This window comes from Rhinopithecus bieti, unplaced genomic scaffold (genome assembly GCF_001698545.2).
Source record: "Rhinopithecus bieti isolate Rb0 unplaced genomic scaffold, ASM169854v2 scaffold_29034, whole genome shotgun sequence".
NCBI classification, from domain to species: Eukaryota; Metazoa; Chordata; class Mammalia; order Primates; family Cercopithecidae; genus Rhinopithecus; species Rhinopithecus bieti.
In genome coordinates, this window is record NW_016812875.1 from 1,006,380 (window position 1) to 1,024,626 (window position 18,247).

Genomic DNA, 18,247 nt, shown 5'->3' on the forward strand with positions numbered 1-18,247 from the left:
TCTAATCCAAGTTCTTTACCTCAAATCCTTGTATTATGTACAACTTTACATTTACAGTGATTTTAAACAACTTTAAAATCATTAGAAATTACTGGCTTTTTTCCAGACATCTTTAATAGTTAAGTCTGTACACTCTATTAAGAGATACGAAAATGAAAGGAGACAGTAAGTGACCACTCCCTTCTTGGCTCACCCTCCCTCACTCCTCCAAGGAGATCTAGAAAAGGCAGCTTGTTCCTTAGATTCACACATGTTGGGAAGGAAGCTGGGCAGAACTAAAACAGAGGCTAAAAGGAGGTGAGAGCCCAGCCCTGCCCACCTCCATCAGCAGGGACTTCAGAGACAGCCAGCACTCATCTCCCAGTTTCACAGGGTGGGGAACAACGCCTGGGTGAGAAGGGGCTGCTGGCCCACAGTGGAAGCAAAGGCATCTCACAAGAAGTGGCTTTCTAACCAAGCCCTGAAAGGAGGAGCTGGCCCTGGGCAGGACCTCCAAGGAGAGTACCCATGGGGCATAGGAGAGAGACGTACAAATGTCAGGAAGTGAGCCTGGCCTGTTGCCTGGACAGAGGGACCCACTGAGCTCTGACCCTGGGATCAAGAGGAAAAATGGGGGATGATGAAGTCTGAGAGTAGCAGGGATCAGGTCTAATCCGGCAGCTTTCAAGTAATGCGGTCAGTGTTGTAAAACAGCAGGCAATATATTTCAAGAGCTGTAAAACGTTCATACTCTTTAACCCGGTAACCTCACTCCAGGAAATAGAGCCTAAGAAACCAATTCACTAAATAAACAACATTAGAAGCATAAAAAGGATCACGGTAGACTCCTAAGGGAAAAAAATAAATTATAGAGATAGACACAGTCACTACACTGTACTGTGGAGAAACAGAAAAAGCTTCAGGTAAAGTATTAAACAAAAGCATTTCAGAATACAATATCATGTATACACAACTATATAAAACTTCATTTGTGGTAAAAGGCTGGAAAGAAAAAGGCAAAGGCCAACATAGTTGTAATCAGGGTGGTGGAATTATGCTTTAAAAATCCCTTTTTAAAAGAAAAAAAAACTAACAAAAAGCTGAGGAAGTACTATTATAAACCATACCTACACTCTGGTCATCTCTCTGTTACAGCACTCCAGACAAACTACTGTTCTTTTACATGTATGTCTCTCCAAGAGGACAAGGGGCACAGCTTACTCATCTTTGTATCAAGGGTCTAGCTTGGTGCTGGCAGCCAGCAAGTACCAAAAAAAATTAAAAACTGCCCCAGTTTTGGCGTTGCATTTGATGGTTCCCCAAAGAGTCCTTAAATTAGCAAATTAAAACTAGTAAGATACAGTCTATCCAGTACAGACCAATATCCAGTAGAACCTTATAAAACAAAGGTGGTAGCCGGGCGCAGTGGCTCACGCCTGTAATCCCAGCACTTTGGGAGGCCGAGGTGGGTGGATCACCTGAGGTCAGGAGTTCGAGACTAGCCTGGCCAAGATGGTGAAACCCCGACTCTACTAAAAATACAAAAAATGTAGCCAGGCGTGGTGGCTGGCGCCTACAATCCCAGCTACTCCGGAGGCTGAGGCAGGAGAATCTCTTGAATCTGGGAGGTGGAGGCTGCAATGAGTCAAGATCGCACCACTGCACTCCAGCCTGGGCAACAAGAGCGAAACTCCGTCTCAAAAAAAAAAACAAAAAACCAAAAAAACAAAGGTGGCATGTGGGGCTTTCACAATTACCTCCTTCCTCCACCCACAACAGAATCACCTATTTGCTCAGAACACTTGATTTTAGATTGGCATTAAAAAGCAAAGTAATTGAACTATTAATAATTCAGTACGACTCTAATTTGCAAATGATTAACAATACCATAATCCTTCCCAAAACCAGACAGAGCATTCAACAAACATCTAACTGCTAGAATTTGTGTTCTAAAACAAAAGATAAAGGACCACACCCATGAACACAGCTTCACACCTGCGGCAAAGGCAGGACTTCTCCCAACCTGGCCTCAGCCCATCTTTCCTTTCTCAAGTCTCCTGAGTAAAGAGGGTTGGGGGGCGGGAGAGGGGGCGTAAATCAGAGTCTATGCTCCAGCTCTGCCCCAGATACCCAACCTGCCAGGACAACCTCCCCAACAACCAATGTAAAATCTCATAGATCTCTATATTCCTTCAACTTCTAAAATTCTAGAACTCTTCCTTCTCGTTAAAATTAATTGTGCTTTTATCTGAGGAAGTGCAACCTGGCATTAAAAACCACCAGTGTAACAGAGAGGATGTCCTTTTCCATGGGTGAATAATGGAAGTATGGAAGTGTAGCTCCGCAGTTACTCAGTGGGGGAAATGCTGGGAGTGGTGGCAGCAGATCTGGCAAAGAAAATCAGAAAAAACTCTGAATGAAAGAGTTAAAAGTCAATTGCCTAGGGGTGGTAGGAACAAGATGACTCTGCATTTGTCAAAACTCATTCAATTGTACAACACACAGAATAAACTTTAATGTATGCAAATGAAGAAACAAATCAACCAGGGTGTCAGGGGATGCCAGGGTAGAATGCAGACTGACAAATGTATACAATTGTATTATAAAATGTATGAAATAGCCTCACTGAAACCGCTTGAGTACCTGGCAACCAGCATACTCCACTTGTTTAAGCATGCCTCCCAGAATCTGCATTAACAATTCTGAAATTACTTTGCAGGAACACTAGGGTTAAAGCAAATGCTGTATGAGCCAGATCCTCACTGTCAGAGAAACTACAAATAATCATGCAAAAGAAGAAGGCTAGAATGAACCTCATGGTGCTGGATTAGCCATGAGACATCAGTGAGAACTGGTGGTGAGGCGAAAATGCACACATAGGTGGGTACAGAAACAATGGAAGAGCTGGTGTCCACACAGATCTCCTCACAGGGGCCCCCAAGCAGCAGGAGCACCTGAAGCTGTCAGCTATGAGGGCCCAGACACAGAGACACTCCAGCAGCAGGACCACACCAGCGCCCCGACCAAGGTTTCCAGGCACCTTCTCCATGACAAAGAACCAGGGCTTCTCTTTGGAGACAGCTGACACTGGAGCAGGAAAATACAAGGTGCACCTAAAGCATCTTGTAGGTCCAGAAAGCAAGGAAGCACTCCCAAAACAAAAGGATGGCATGTGTCACACGGGCCAACCCAAGAGAGCTCCCACAGCCAGAGCCAGGATAATGTGAGCAAGGATAAGGCAGAACTGGATATAACCCCAAGTGAATTGATTATGACCCTAGAAAGAGGACGGGAGCCCATAATGATAAAAATAAATGATTAAATAAATGAAGGGAGAAGAGACACATTTTCCCTACAGAAAAATTCAAATAATACCATACAGTTTTCTCCCCAACAGGTAGAGTTTAACCCTCTCCCCTTTGAATGTGGGCTGGACTTAATTACTGCTTCCAAAGGATGAGGATGTTACAAATGAGCGAAAGGAAAACTGGTCACTACAGAGCAAACACCTGCAGACAGCTCCTTACCCAAGCAACCAAGGTTGGCATCGTCCAGTGCTAAGCCAAGTCAATGCCATGTGCCATGTGGGGTGCTGAGAAGCACCCTACACCTCTGGGCTAGTCTTCTCCCAAACACACGCCATAATTTAATATGGAGAAAGCATCAGACAAACCCAGATTGGGGACATTCTATAAAACACCTGATTAGTACTCCTCAAAAGTGTCAAGATCACCAAAGACACACAGAGAAGCTGTCCCAGAAGACAGGGGATGGAGGATACCAGAGGTCCTGACCAGAGTCCCAGAAGAGAAAAGGACACTGGTGGGAAACAGATGAAATCCAAATGAAGTCCATAATGAAGTTCACAGTAGTCTACCAAGGCTAGTGTCTTGGTATAGATCACTGTGCCAGCTAGCAGGAAGTGAACATTCCCTGGAAGCTGAGTGAAGGATATTTGGGAAGTCTGTACTACCTTTGCAAATTTTCTATAAAATTATTCCAAGTAAGTTTATTTTCTAAAAAAAAAAAGTCAATATTCTAGAAGACAAGACATCAGCGGAAAGACTATTTCAAACCACTTTATTAGATGAAGAAAGTATAACAGACACGTGAAAAATAAATCCTGGCCTAAATGCAAGTTTCAAAAAGCCTATTACATAAAAACAGAAATCTTCCCACAGATAGTCCAGTTGAAAGAAACAGGAAAACCTACAAAGTATGGAATTTAGTTACCAATTAATTTGAGTGAATAAATGCAGTCAAACTACTAAGAATATTCGTAAGAGGCCCAATATACAATTCCTTAAGATTTAAATCATGGAAAGTCTGGTTAAAAATCTGGTCAAGGATATGAGCAGGGGTAAAAAGATGATACAATGCAACGTTTGGGTGGGAATGGAAAAAAGATTCTGGGTTGCATCAAAATAACTTACGAGGCAGTTATTTAATTAAGAATAAACATTAAGCACCAGGCTGAAGCTTTGGGGATTCAGGGTCTGACAGATTTGAGCTCCCGTGCTATTGATCTGCTCTTCTGAAGTGCCTTCCTGTTTTCCCTTCTCCTGTACTAAGCTACTCTCTCACTCTTATGTATCTGCTTCTTCTCTTCCCTGGCTTTCCAACACCTGGCTTGGACTGGGCATAATATAATGAAATGTGTACTTCCAGTTCTTAATGTTAATTTCAGAAGTGAATTAAAACTATTCAACACAATGTTGAGATTATTTCATTTTGAACCCCCTTGAAGAACAAAATGACGTAAAAAATTAAGCCCTGAACACACTAACTTACAGGTAGCCCTTGAAAGGGGGTAAAGTCACTCACCGAACTATGAGCTGCCTCCTTACTGAAAGTCCCAGGCTAGTAGCCTGGAAAGTATCTGCCATTTCAAAAGCACCAGGCCTTGATTAATTTTTGTCAGGGCTACCATTTCCACTCTATCAAAATGCAAGCTTTGAGATCAAGGAAGTGAAACTCTCAAATTCCTTCTGTAAACAACCCCGAGGAGCATTCTGCTTCTCATCCCTTGTGAAGTGATGAGGGGGCCAGTGTCCAATAGAACACCCTAACCTGGGGCAGCCAGCATGGGAAGCACAACACTTCTCAGCTTCTTCCTCCCTGTCTACCCCCTCCTCAAAAAATATGGTAGGTGTCATTAGTGTTAAGAAGTTTAAGAAGTGGCAAAAGGGCCCGTTTCTGGTCTCAAGAAAGTACTCTGTACTTCATTTAAGATGATAATTTTATGCCACTCTAAATTTGCCAAATATTCCTAGGTAAATCTTTTTATCTCATTAGATTTACATTTCATCATTAAAAAGGCAGATATATCAAAATTCAGGACTTTTACAAAGAATAACGACTAAAAAACTCCCAAGCTTACTTGGCAAGTATAATGTTTATTAATTCTGAAACACAGCTACGGGACGACCCCATAAGAAAAAAACTTAACACTGTTACTTACTCCTAGTCTCCAGTGAAGAAACACTTCTACAATGAGGTTTGTGACTCTGGCACCAGCTGGGTGAACTCCACTGCCTACTTTAATACTTTCTGTACTTCCATTTCTTCATCTGTAAGAATAATAGTATTCCTCTATCTCATAGGGTAGCTGCGATGATTAAACATACTACATGTAAACAGCTCAGAAGCATTCACAAATAATAAGCACTTGACAAATGTCAGTTACCATGTACCTTTAAGGAAGCTACGTAAAAAGGTTTCTTTATGCTTTTCACACAGGACCTGAAACGCTATGGGTTCTCATACATAGATTTTCTGACACTAGGAAAACACCGTTCACGTGGTTTTTCTTCAGAATAATTTTACACCAGTTCAGGCAACAACGTGACACACCCTCCAGCCCACTATCTGATTCAGAAGATAAAAAACAACCTGATCATAAGAGCGTATAGGTTCACCTAAATTACTTTGTTTTAAAAAACAACTACCAAAAAGGCAGTTTTGGGCCTCTTCCCAATGGGCAGTCAATAGCTCTGAGGTGGGAAAAACTAACACTGAAGCTTCTGTTCCCTACTCTAGTCCAACTAAAGATGAGAACATTAAAAAAAGTCAACTCCAATTTGGTGGCAGAGTTTTGTTGCTGTTTGAAGGGCAATTTAAATGCTATGACACATAGCAGCAATGCCTCTAAAAAGAACTCTCTCTCTTCAGGTAAGGCGAAATCATAGCTAAACAAGCTTATCTTACACATCTCGTTAGAATAAATGAGAACTGGGTACAGCGATATTAAAAACAAGGAAAACATTTCTTAAAATAAGGGAGTGGGACATGAAAAGATGCTCAGCTTCACTCATTATTACAGAAATATAAATCAACACCACAATGAGACACTGTATACTTCACACCCATTAGGATGGCTACTATTTAAAAAAAAAAGAAAATAAGTGTCAACAAGAATATGTGGAGAAAAATATATCCCTTGTGCATTGCTGGTGGGAATGTAAAACGGTGTGGCCCCTTGGGAAATAGTATGGTGATTCCTCAAAAAACTTAACACAGAACTACCCTATGATACAGCAATTACACTTCTAGGTTGAAAGAATGGGTCTGAAGAGATGTCAGTACACTCATGTTCACAGCAGCACCATTCACAATGACAAAAAGGATGAAACCCAAGTGTCCATCCACTGATGAATGGATAAACAAAATGTGGTCTACCCAATACAACAGAATGTTACTGAGCCTTCAGGAGGACATTCTGACACGTTAAAACACGTATGAACCTCGAAGACATTGTGTTAAATGCAATAAACCAGACACAAAAGTACAAATACTGTACGATCTCATTATAGGACGTTCATAGAGTACACAACTTCAGAGACAGAGGTGGTGGCTACCAGGAGCTGGGGCACGGAAGGAATGCGGAGTTACAGTTTAGTGGGTACATAGTTTCAGTTTGGGACGAGGAAAAAGTTCTGGGGATAGATGGTGGTGGTGGTGGTGATACAACAATGTGAATATACTTTATGCCAATCTCAATACTTTGGGAGGCCGAGGGTGATAGGTCACTTGAGGTTAGGAGTTCAAGACCAGCCTGGCCAAGATGGTGACACCCTGTCTCTACTAAAAAATACAAAAATTAGCTGAGTGTGGTGGCAGGTGCACACTGTAATCCCAGCTACTCAGGAGGCTAAGGCAGGAGAATCGCTTGCATTTGGGAGGCAAAGGTTGCAGTGGGATGAGATCACACCACCACGCTCCAGCCTTGGTGACAGAGTGAGACTCCATCTCAAAAATATATATATATATACATATATATACTTAATGCCACTGAACTGTACATTTAAAAATGGTTAAGTTGGTAAATTTTATGTTACGCGTATTTTACCACAATTTTAATTAACAATAATAATAAAAAGAAGGGTATCTCCCTGTCTTCTCAGAAGGCCTAGGTGCTTGGCTCCAAAATTAACTTCCTACTTATAAAAAGGGAGAGTTTTCCTTTTCCTTTGACTAATGACAAATAGCATGTATGTAATAGTTTGTATCTGCCAGGCTGTATCAAAGGGTGATACTTCTTTTTTGCTTTTGCAATCTCTTTTGCACACACTGCTTGTGATGTGATCACAGTCTGGTTCAATGGTTATTCAATAATACAGGTTAGGTGTCCCTTACTGAAACACTTAAGACCAGAAGTGTTTTGGATTTCAGGCTTTTTCAGGTTTTGGAATATTTGTTATTATGCTTACCAGTTCAACATTCTAAATTCAAAAATCAAAAATCCAAAACGCTCCAAGGAGCATTTCCTTTGTGCATCATGCTGGTGCTCAAAAAGTTTTGGATTTTGGAGCATTTCAGATTTGGGATGCTCGAATTGTAAAACTGTTTGATTTTCCCTCTAAAATATTAACAATAATAACAATAATAAAGGAGTGGATGTCATGAAAGAAATGCAAATTAAACTTTACAAACTTTAAAAATAAAAAAATAAAATGATAAAAGGAGGAAACACCCACATAATTTGTATTCATAATCTATTTAGCCTACTCTAGTAATCTAATGACTCAGCTAAATCCTAGCAACATCATTCTTATTAAAATATCATTCCAAAATATAAAACATAAAATTTCAATTTTCATAATTTAGGAAAAAGAATCTCAGGTTGATACTATTTATTTCAAGATAGTAACACTTGCAAACTCTTCATAGGTCCAGGAAATTAAACCGTCTCATCCATGCAGCCCAGTGACCCCCTCCAATAGTCTGGGCTGGCTTGTTCCTACTGTTCATAAATATGCTCCAGCTCAGAGGATGAACGATGCACTTCAGACCTGTCAAGTCAACCCTCCAGCAATAAACCCTCTAGTATACTTCCCTGCACTAACCAGTAAAACACCAACATGGTAAATTCATCCTTTCAAGAAAGTTAATTGATTCTAGAGACAACTGAGAAATGCCAAATGACTGGAGCACAAAAGTACTGTTTCTAAATCATGGATCCTAAACTCTATAATGCAGACTGACCATCACCTCTGCAAATATTGCAGTGGGTCAAGTTCAAGTCTACACTTTTCCCTAAGATGCCTAGAAACAATGTGTGATAAAGCCAGGTATAACAAGAGGAAAAGTGGCTAAATGCAGCCCATTTCCCTAAGCAGTCACCCCTTTTATGGCCTCAACACATCTCCTAAGTTAAGAAGCATAAAAGGCTTATTCAAAGATAAAAGCTCTGCACCAGGTGGCCAAGCTGACACCAGTGATTTTGGAATTAACTCTATGGGGACTTTAAAACTTCTGCTTCCTACCATCTTTCTGTCATCACACTTCCTTGCCTGTAACTGGTGATTCATATCCACTTATCAAATATTTTCTGAGCATGTACTACACACCAAGTACCGTTCTAAGAGCTGGATAACAGGCAAGGTCTTCATCAGATTTACTTCTAGAGAAAACATAAAAATAAACAAAAATGGGGACAGGCGCAATGGCTCACGCCTTTAATCCCAGCACTTTGGGAGGCCAAGGCAGGAGGATCAGAGGTCAGGAGTTCGAGACCAGCCTGGCCAACATAGTGAAACCCCGTCTCTACTAAAAATAGAAAAATTAGCTGGGCATGGCATGTAATCCCAGCTACTTAGGAGGCTGAGGCAGAAGAATCGCTTGAACCCAGGAGGTAGAGGTTGCAGTCAGTCAAGATCGTATCACTGCACTCCAGGTTGGGCAACAGAGTGAGACTTTGAATTTAAAAAAAAAAAAAAAAGCAAAAGTGAAATAAATGGTGAACTATATGGAGACATTTAGAGAATTTAAGAATATTTTTATCTGAACTGTGATTCACTTAAATGCCTGTTTTATTTAGAAAATTATGCCTATAAATCTACTGAAAAGTAGTCTAATTTTTCAAATCCTAAAATCTCTCTTCTTCATATTATGCGATATTTGACGTTTATTCCTACGGTGTAGTGCTTATTAAGGTTGGAATGTGTACTAGGTGTTAATTAGTTTCTTCCTATTCATACAAATTTCAGAAAACTAAAATGAAGAACAATGTCGATCTAAACACGTTAGACATAGGAGGAAGTATACTTGTGTGTATTTTGATTCAGAAAATTAAGTTGTGGTTTTGATTACTTTCTTCCTGGTATACTTGGACATCTCTATTGCAAACATTTATATGACTTTACAAAGGTATAAAGCTTAGAATTTTTTGATTTGCTCATACCAAAATTTCCTTACCTTGGTACTACTGGTATTTTGGGCCAGATTATTCTTTGCTATGGGGGCTGTTCTGTGCACTGTAGAATGTTTGGCAGCATCCTTGGCCTCCACCCAATAGATGCCTTCAGTTAACATCCTCCCCCAGCTGTGACAACCAAAAATGCCTCCAGGCACTGCCAAATGTCCCCTGCCAAATATCTCAACTGTTAACCCTACTTGAGAGCCACTCACAGGTCTTCACTGAGTAAATATATTGTTCTACAGTATCAAAGAAAGTTCCAAACAAGAGGCAGGCCGGGCGCGGTGGCTCAAGCCTGTAATCCCAGCACTGTGGGAGGCCGAGACGGGCGGATCACGAGGTCAGGAGATCAAGACCATCCTGGCTAACATGGTGAAACCCCGTCTCTACTAAAAAATACAAAAAACTAGCCGGGCGAGGTGGCAGGCGCCTGTAGTCCCACTGCACTCCAGCCTGGGCGACAGAGCGAGACTCCATCTCAAAAAAAAAAAAAAAAAAAAGAAAGTTCCAAACAAGAAAAAAAGGATTTAAATGAACCTCTTCAACCCAGAGGCTATAGGTTCCCTGAAGGTTTCCTTCCTTTCCTATTCTGTTCACTCCTCCAGGCCTGGGCATTAACAGGCACTCCAGCGTTTGCTGAGAGGAGAATTAACCACCACTGGGAACCAGCCAGAAAAGAGTGTATGAGAAATTTAAGATTAAAAAAAACAAATCTTAAGTAATGGCCATTGATCCAGATTTTGAAATAATTTGTCTGGCTATATAATGGAACGCAGCAAATATTCTGATTAGAGTTGAGTGTCTATGGTAAGCATTAGGGGGTACAAGAGGAGTAAACACACAGTCCCTGGCCTCAAGGAGACTACGGGTGGCTGGGGGAGGTAAATATGCAGCCATGCAGGTAGGTGCAATACAACAGACTACAGAAGGTCCACGGCAAACACACTATGCTGTGTGTGTATTCCCGGTCCACTTTTTCAAATATCAAGAGATTCCACAAAGAAGGCTGGCATTTGACATGGGCTTTGAAATATAAGTAAAATTTTGATGAGCAAAAGTAGGACACAGTACAGTAGTTAAACAAGAGGGAATGACATAAGCAAAAGCTGGATATTTCTTGGGGAAACAGTGAGCAGTTGGGTTGGGAACATTTAAAAAAGTACAGTAAAGGGATTGTGAAACATGAAGTAAGGTCAAATGAGTTCAGGTCGCAGGAAGGTCTACAAGTCTGAACAAGGAATTTGGACTTAATGGTTTTGCTCAAGTCCCAACAGGAGAGTGACCTCCCTGAAGATGTGGCCGTCTACCCTGCCAAAGCTGTGCAAGATTAGTTCCACCGGGGAGCGGGGGTAGGTGCAGAGGCCATTCTGACTGCTACCTACAGTAATACAAAAGTGTAATAACAAGGAATTTACCTACAGTATATGCCTTGCATTCTATTTTTCATTCTATTTTATTCTCTGTCATTTTTAAATAATGGCAAACATCCAATAATTTGGTTTCACAACCCACCAAAGGGTTTGCAAAGCATTTCTTAGAGCTTTTGGGTAAATACGGTGAATTCAAATGTTGAGGGTACCAGAAAAAAGGAAGAGTATAACAGTTAAGTAGGAGACTACTGAGCCAGAATTGGCCTGGTGTGTCATTATTCTAGGGACTGGGAGGATGGGATGCTGGAATAGCAAGCATGACTCTATGGTGGTAGAGGGTGTAACTCTGAAGTGTGTGATCATGAAGCTCAAGCTCATTATACTAAAAAGGAAGCCAACAGAATGGGAAAAGAGAAATGGCAGAAGGCAAGCAGGGACAGACAGTGGGAGTGGCAAGGGGCGACAGGGACACAGCGTTCAGAAGTGTTAAAGGTGGGGTCACTTTTCTCACTAATTATATAGTCCAAGCTCGGGAGTATCTAAAGTGCAATTAGAAATTCACTCCAGTTGCAGAATCAGGATGTCAGATTAGAGATGTGAATAGTCAGTGTCTGTGTTGATGGGACACAGTATAAACAATATGTAAGTATGTAAAACCAGGTGCTGAAGTCTTTGAGGACAGTGAGGCTGTGCCTTGGAAATGGTGAGATGTTGAATAAACTTGTGGTTAGCACTCACCTCAAAAGATGTAATACTGAGAAGTACATAATAAAGAATATACCATGGAAGTGGCCAAGAGGATTGTGGCATTTAAGGAAACATCATATTGCAGTAACCCCAGGAAATGGAAGCATTTTGATCACTGAAAAAGGTTCAAGGAGGCAGACAGGAAGAGACAGAGTGGTTTTTGATAGGTTTAATTTTAAAGTTAAAAAAAAAGAAGGAAGAGATTTAAATGACCATGATAATTGTTGATAAAGATCAGTGCTCAAATAAATTATTGGCACAAGAGCTGAAGCTAACTTAGAACCAAGTTTTCCTTCACTTGGCATTTTTAAAATGGAATAATTTTAAATAAAATCTGGGTTTCTGGCTTTCTTGCAAAGTCTGAAGGTCTGGCAATGTTGACTCTACGGCCCTACGTGGCTTTTAAAATGTGCATACCTTTGGCTCTACTGTATGTATATACCATGTGTACACCATCTGTCGGGGTTGGATAAATTATGGAATACTATTTAGGGACTGAAAAGCTTTAGAGCTCTAAGTATAGACATGGAAAGACTTCTTACAAATAAAAAAGCAAACTGCTGAATAACGTATAGTGTGATCACATTAATGTGAAAAAATAGAACTATATTATAATAATATGTATTATATAACTTATGACATAAAATATATGGCCTACACAGTCACTGTGGAAAATGTATGGCAATTCCTTAAAAAGAAAAACAGAGGATTACCATATGACCCAGCAATTCTACTTCTGAGTATATACCCCAAAGAAGCGAAAGCAGGAACTCGAACAGCTCTCTGTATGCCATGCCCATAAAAGCCTTACTCAGTATCCACAATAGTCACAAAGTGGAAGCAGCCCAAGTGCCCACCAGTGGGTGAGCGGGTGAGCGAAATGCGGTACACAGACACAGCGGGGTATTCCTTAGCCTTAAAAGTTAAGGAACTTCTGACACAATCTACAACATGAATGAATCTTGAAGACATTATGCTATGTGAATTAAACTAGTGACAAAGTAGTACAATAGAGAAATACATACAATGACTAGTTTGAGGTATAATATGGTCAGTTTTGAACCTTAAAAATTTTCCAGTCAATTAAAGGTCCTTAAGAATAAGATACACCGGCCGGGCGCGGTGGCTCACACCTGTAATCGCAGCAATTTGGGAGGCCGAGACGGGTGGATCACGAGGTCAGGAGATCGAGACCATCCTGGTGAACATGGTGAAACCCCGTCTCTACTAAAAAATACAAAAAAAAAAAAAAAACTAGCCGGGTGAGGTGGCGGGCGCCTGTAGTCCCAGCTACTCGGGAGGCTGAGGCAGGAGAATGGCGTGAACCTGGGAGGCGGAGCTTACAGCGAGCTGAGATCCGGCCACCGCACTCCAGCCTGGGCGACAGAGCGAGACTCCGTCTCAAAAAAAAAAAAAAAGAGTAAGATATACTGTCAGTGTTCAGGATCTACTGATGGACATTTTTCTTCTGAAAAGAAACTTTTTCTTCTGAGTAGAAGCTTGGCTATTCCTATCCTAACTAGAAAACCTAGTAGAAGTGGTTAGCTATCATAATTGACCTGAGGGTGAACTGTAGGTAGGCACACCCACAAAGTATTCTTACACAAAGAAGCTGAACTCTGACTTTAGCACTCCACTTCCGTCTTGAGGTTACTAATGACTTGTCCCCAGATGTCACTTAATCACTAGATCCTGTTTTTTCCGCATGTAAAATGGGGTAACAAAGCACTCTGAGGATTAAATGATATGGCATATGTGAGAAAGGACCTAGCAAGGACCTGGTCTGATACCATTCTCTCCCCCATCAAGTATACATGAAGAGAAATCATTTCTAAATACAAACATGTAATTATGCTAACCATGAAAATTCTAAACCATAGTCTAACCTCACATTCTTCCACTGACTTAAAGCATGAATGCCACTTTATGTAAGAGCATTATTTAACAAAACTCCAATGGAAGCAAATTCAGAAGATCTGAAGGACTTCATTATAAACCCTTACACTGATACCACAAGTCACATAGCAGAAACATTTATGAAAGCTCCAGTGACCAAGATTTTAAAATAAACATAAGTCATTTAGTGAAGTTTCAAAGGTTATAATGACCCAAAGCACACAAAAGGAAACTGTCCAAGTAACTAGCTAAAACCAAGTTCAAACTAGGCTATTTCAGGACCTATCCAAAACTAGTCAATACACAGGCCAACATCTTATTATTATTTTCATTGTTCTGGCTCTCCTTCCATGTAGACCAACTTCTAATGGTTCAAGAAATACAATTACTACTACTGAACAAAAAATACAATTATTACTCTGTAAAAGAAATAATCTCTAAGTCAAAAAAGATTTCTCCCGGCCGGGCACAGTGGCTCACGCCTGGAATCCCAGCACTTTGGGAGGCCGAGGCAGGTGGATCACGAGGTCAGGAGCTCAAGACCAGCCTGGCCAAGATGGTGAAACCCCGTCTCTACCAAAAACCCAAAAATTAGCCGGGCATGATGGCAGGCACGCCTGTAATCCCAGTTACTAGGGAGGCTGAGTCAGGAGAATCACTTGAACCCAGGAGGTGGAGGTTGCAGTGAGCCAAGATCACGCCACTGCACTCCAGCCTGGGCAACAGAGTGAGACTTCGTCTCAAAAAAAAAAAAAAAAAGATTTCTCTAAGCAAGGGTAACAAGAAATTATGCCCCTCCGCCAATTTACGAAACAGGAGAAAGCACCAGTAAGATGCTTAAAGTTTTTATAAATGTCTCATTTACCCAACATTATATATACTGAAGTGTTCATGTCAATTCCTTTGCCAGTGGTTTTTACTTAATCTTAAAAAAATTACCATACGGTAAAATTAACACGTTTACTTTGGATGAATCATTCTGATTTTAATGTACGGTAGCATCACCACCATCAGAATACAGAACAGTTCCATCACTCCACAAAGCTCTCTCCTGCTGTCCCCTTAATGTGTACATCCTTCCTCTCCTCTACTCCCAGCACCACTGAATTGGTCCCCATCACTATAGTTTTATAATCATCCCTTTTGAACCTGGCTTCTTTCACTCAGTATAAAACCTTAATTAAAGATTCATGCAAGTTGTTACCTACACCTTCCTTACTGCTGCTAAGTAGCAGTCCATAGTATGGCCATACAGTAGTTTAACCATTCACTTATTAAAAGATACTTTGTTTCCACGTTTTGGCTATTATGATTTAAGCTGCTATGGACATTTGAGTACAAGTTTCTGTGCAAACAAAAGTCTTCATTAGGAAAATACCCAGGAGTGGAATTGCTGGATGGTATGATAAATGTATGCTTAACTTTATAAGAAATTGCCACTGGTTTCCGGGGTGGCGGTGCCATTCTGCATTCCCACAAGCAATGTGTGAGGATCCAGTTGCTCAGCATTCTTGCTAGCACTTGGTATTGCTCAAATTTTTTTCTCTTTTAGCCATTCTAACAGGCCTGTAGTAGATACCTCATCATGGTTTTAAACCTTTTAACCATTTTATGGGTATATTTTATTAAATGGTATACACTGTTTCAATCCCTTAAACAGAGAATGCTGAATATTAATTTTTATGACTCAAAATCATCCTTATAGAATACACATTGTACTACCCTCAGGAACTACTGAAGTACATAGGGTTGTTTTCCTTTTCTTAAAATAGCCCCAGAATTATGTTTGCTTTTTATAGCTTTTTAAATCTTCACTCTTGTTGTCACTTCTTGCTATTAATGGTGCTCCTGCCTCTGGCAGACTCTCCTCTTCACCCTCTTCTCAAGCTGAGTTTAGAAAACAGATAACCAAGCTCATTAGAATTACATCTAAAAAGAGACCAGTCCGTGAGTGAGAGAGCTTAAAAGGATTCTTCAGTGAGGAAAGTAAAGGCACCCCCCCACGCCCGCCAACCCCCACAACATTGTACCCAAACTTCCTGACATCTTGCTTGGTTGCTGAGAAATTTCTAGTAGCTAAATCTCTCAGGCACTTTTCAAAAAAGTAAGGTCGCCAGCTAAGAGACCACCAAGTAATCGAGTCATTACAATATTCATTTTGTGCAATTTACACTATAATATGATCCTAGCTCAATAATTAAAAGCTTAGCGAAAGCAAAATATAGACAAAATTATCCCCTGTCCAGAAACCTAAGTGAATAAGACGATCTTAAATGGAGCTTAAATCTAGTTTCCAAACACTTACACATTGGTCTGAATTCTGAGCACCTACTAGGTGTGCGAGGCATTCAAGGGGGTGCAAAGATAAAGAAACTGTAGAATTAAAAAGAACTCAACAGTTCTTTAAAGATACAGTGACCATATGCATACACCCTGATTCTAATCCTAAATAATATTCACAGTGTTCCCTTGAAAGTCGCCTGACTAGTTAAGTAGATAGCTGTGCGGTTACCAAAGGCAAGTAAGTGCAGCTCATCCTGTCTTTTAAGTAGTCTTTTCCATCTCTGAACAAGACTAAACTATGAACACTTTTACGCTCTATTAGGGAGATGGATCGCCTCAGACAAATGGCAGCACCTCACTTCCCTGAGCGCCCCAGGCTCCGATTCAGAAATTACTAGGCAGGCACTTCCTCTCACCCGAACTTCCCTGAGGAATGGCAGTTGTGTGTCTGCCAGGCGTAGGGGCCAATCGGGACTCTGCCGGCCGCCTCCACCCACGACTTAAAACACCATCTCACCAATTGCAACCGGATCGTGGGTGGGACTTCCGCTATCATTTTCGGCTTAACTACCACCATCTCGTCGCGGGCACCGGGGGCAACCGCGAAGACAGAATTTCACAAACTTTCAGCTCCAGCAGTTTCAAGGAAATGTCGAAGAATGACAAGATGGAAGGCAGAGTGGCAAGAGCTAAGACACCAAAAAGGCCCCCAAAATTTGTTTTCAAGAAAACCAATGAAAAAAGCAAGCAATCAGAACGTGAAGTCCAGGATCATGTATGTGCTTATCTCCACAGTCACTGCTGGGTCCTGAAGTTCTCCTCTGGCCCAGTGCCAGCTGCGGAACCCTCTGCCAAAGGGCCAGAGGAGGCCGGTGATGTAGAGCTCTGATTACCCACCCGTCAGGGCGCCGCTGAAGGTCACTGAATACTTACTGTGCACCCGAAAAATAAATCCTGCGAGTTCACGCCCCGCGTAGCTCGCCCCCTGACTTTGAAGGACTCCTTTCGCGTGGGATCTACAAAACCGAACTGCCTTAAAGACCTCTTTCACACCGACGTGAAGTCACAGAACTGACAAAATCCCATCCTGTCAGAGTGCACGGTTCTTTGAAATCCAACACAAAAAGTCATAGAAAGATTCTCTAAACACCCTGTACTAAGAGGAACACGGACAGGGCACTGCGTTCTGAAATAGAGGCCAGGGCACTGGCCCTTAGACACGTCTCGCTGTCACCGGGCTAACAGCATTGGCAAGGGCGGCGGCAGCAGCAGTGATATCTGCAGCCCCCAAGGGCCCTGGCGAAACCCCCTCTATTACTCTGTATCCTGCTTGCTTCCAAGATGAACCTGTTGCTGGGAAAGAACAGGCTAAATTAGAAAAGGGAGTAATATTTTGTCAAAGTGGAAGGTGAGTGATAGCCTGCCCGCCCCCATAGGACGGGAAAAACTAAGGATATTGGGGATGATGACACTGCCGCCTCCGAATTCTGGTCCGGTGCTCTCTCCCAGCCCTCAGGTGTCCCCACGCGGCCGAGGACCCCGAACAGGGACAGCTGGAGGCGGGCTTGGGCAGCGCGCGGCCTGCACTCGCGGCCATCCATCTTGCGGCCCGGCCCGGCTATCCCGAGCCAGGGCTGGGGGAGCTCGCTGCCCCCAGCGCCGCCACGGCCGGGCGACATTCTGTGCACTGGGAAGGGGCATAGGGGTGCGGCGCGGCCCCGGTCCCCGGCCCGCCCGGATCCCCGGCCTCACCTTGACGTGGAAGCGGATGAGCGCCAGGCGGATGCAGTGGGCCATGCAGACGGGCGGCAGGAACCAGACCTTGGGCGGCGGGGTGCCCTTGTTCTGGACATGGCTGACGATCTGCTGTGCCGTCTGGCGCTCGTTGCCCTGCCGCTTGACCCACTCGTGCAGCCGGGCCTTCTCGAGCGCGCCGTTGAAGAAGACGAAGAGCTCGATGTTGCCGCCGAAGCAGGCCTTGGCCAGCGCCGCCAGGTAGCCAAGCATGTGGTTCCACTGGCCGCCGCTGACCCAGTCGGTGTAGAAGCCACCGTAGAGGCGGTGCAGGCAGTTGTCCGCGTCCACCAGCAGGCGCAGCGGGGTCTGCGGGGGCCGCTGCCGCCCGCCGCCCACCAGGCTGCCCCGGGCCAGCTTCTGCAGCTCCACCGGCACCACGGCGCTCGGGCAGTGCTTCTCGATGTAGTCCTGGAAGCCCTGCACGCCCATGGCGGCGGCGGGGGCGCGGGCGCGGGTGCGGGCGGGGGGCGGCGGGGCC

General features: G+C 42.8%; 1 protein-coding gene across 3 annotated transcripts in view; it reads right to left on the minus strand.

Moving 5' to 3' along the window:
* The window catches only part of FAM120A (family with sequence similarity 120 member A), a 120,153-nt gene extending 101,912 nt beyond the window's left edge, over positions 1 to 18,241 (minus strand). For all 3 annotated transcript variants that reach the window (XM_017847073.1, XM_017847074.1, XM_017847072.1), the window contains exon 1: positions 17,725 to 18,241. In XM_017847073.1, coding sequence (XP_017702562.1) covers positions 17,725 to 18,198 — 474 coding nt within the window. In that variant the 5' untranslated portion in view covers positions 18,199 to 18,241. The remainder of the gene's footprint in view (positions 1 to 17,724) is intronic.
* Between the last annotated feature and the right edge of the window lie 6 nt (positions 18,242 to 18,247).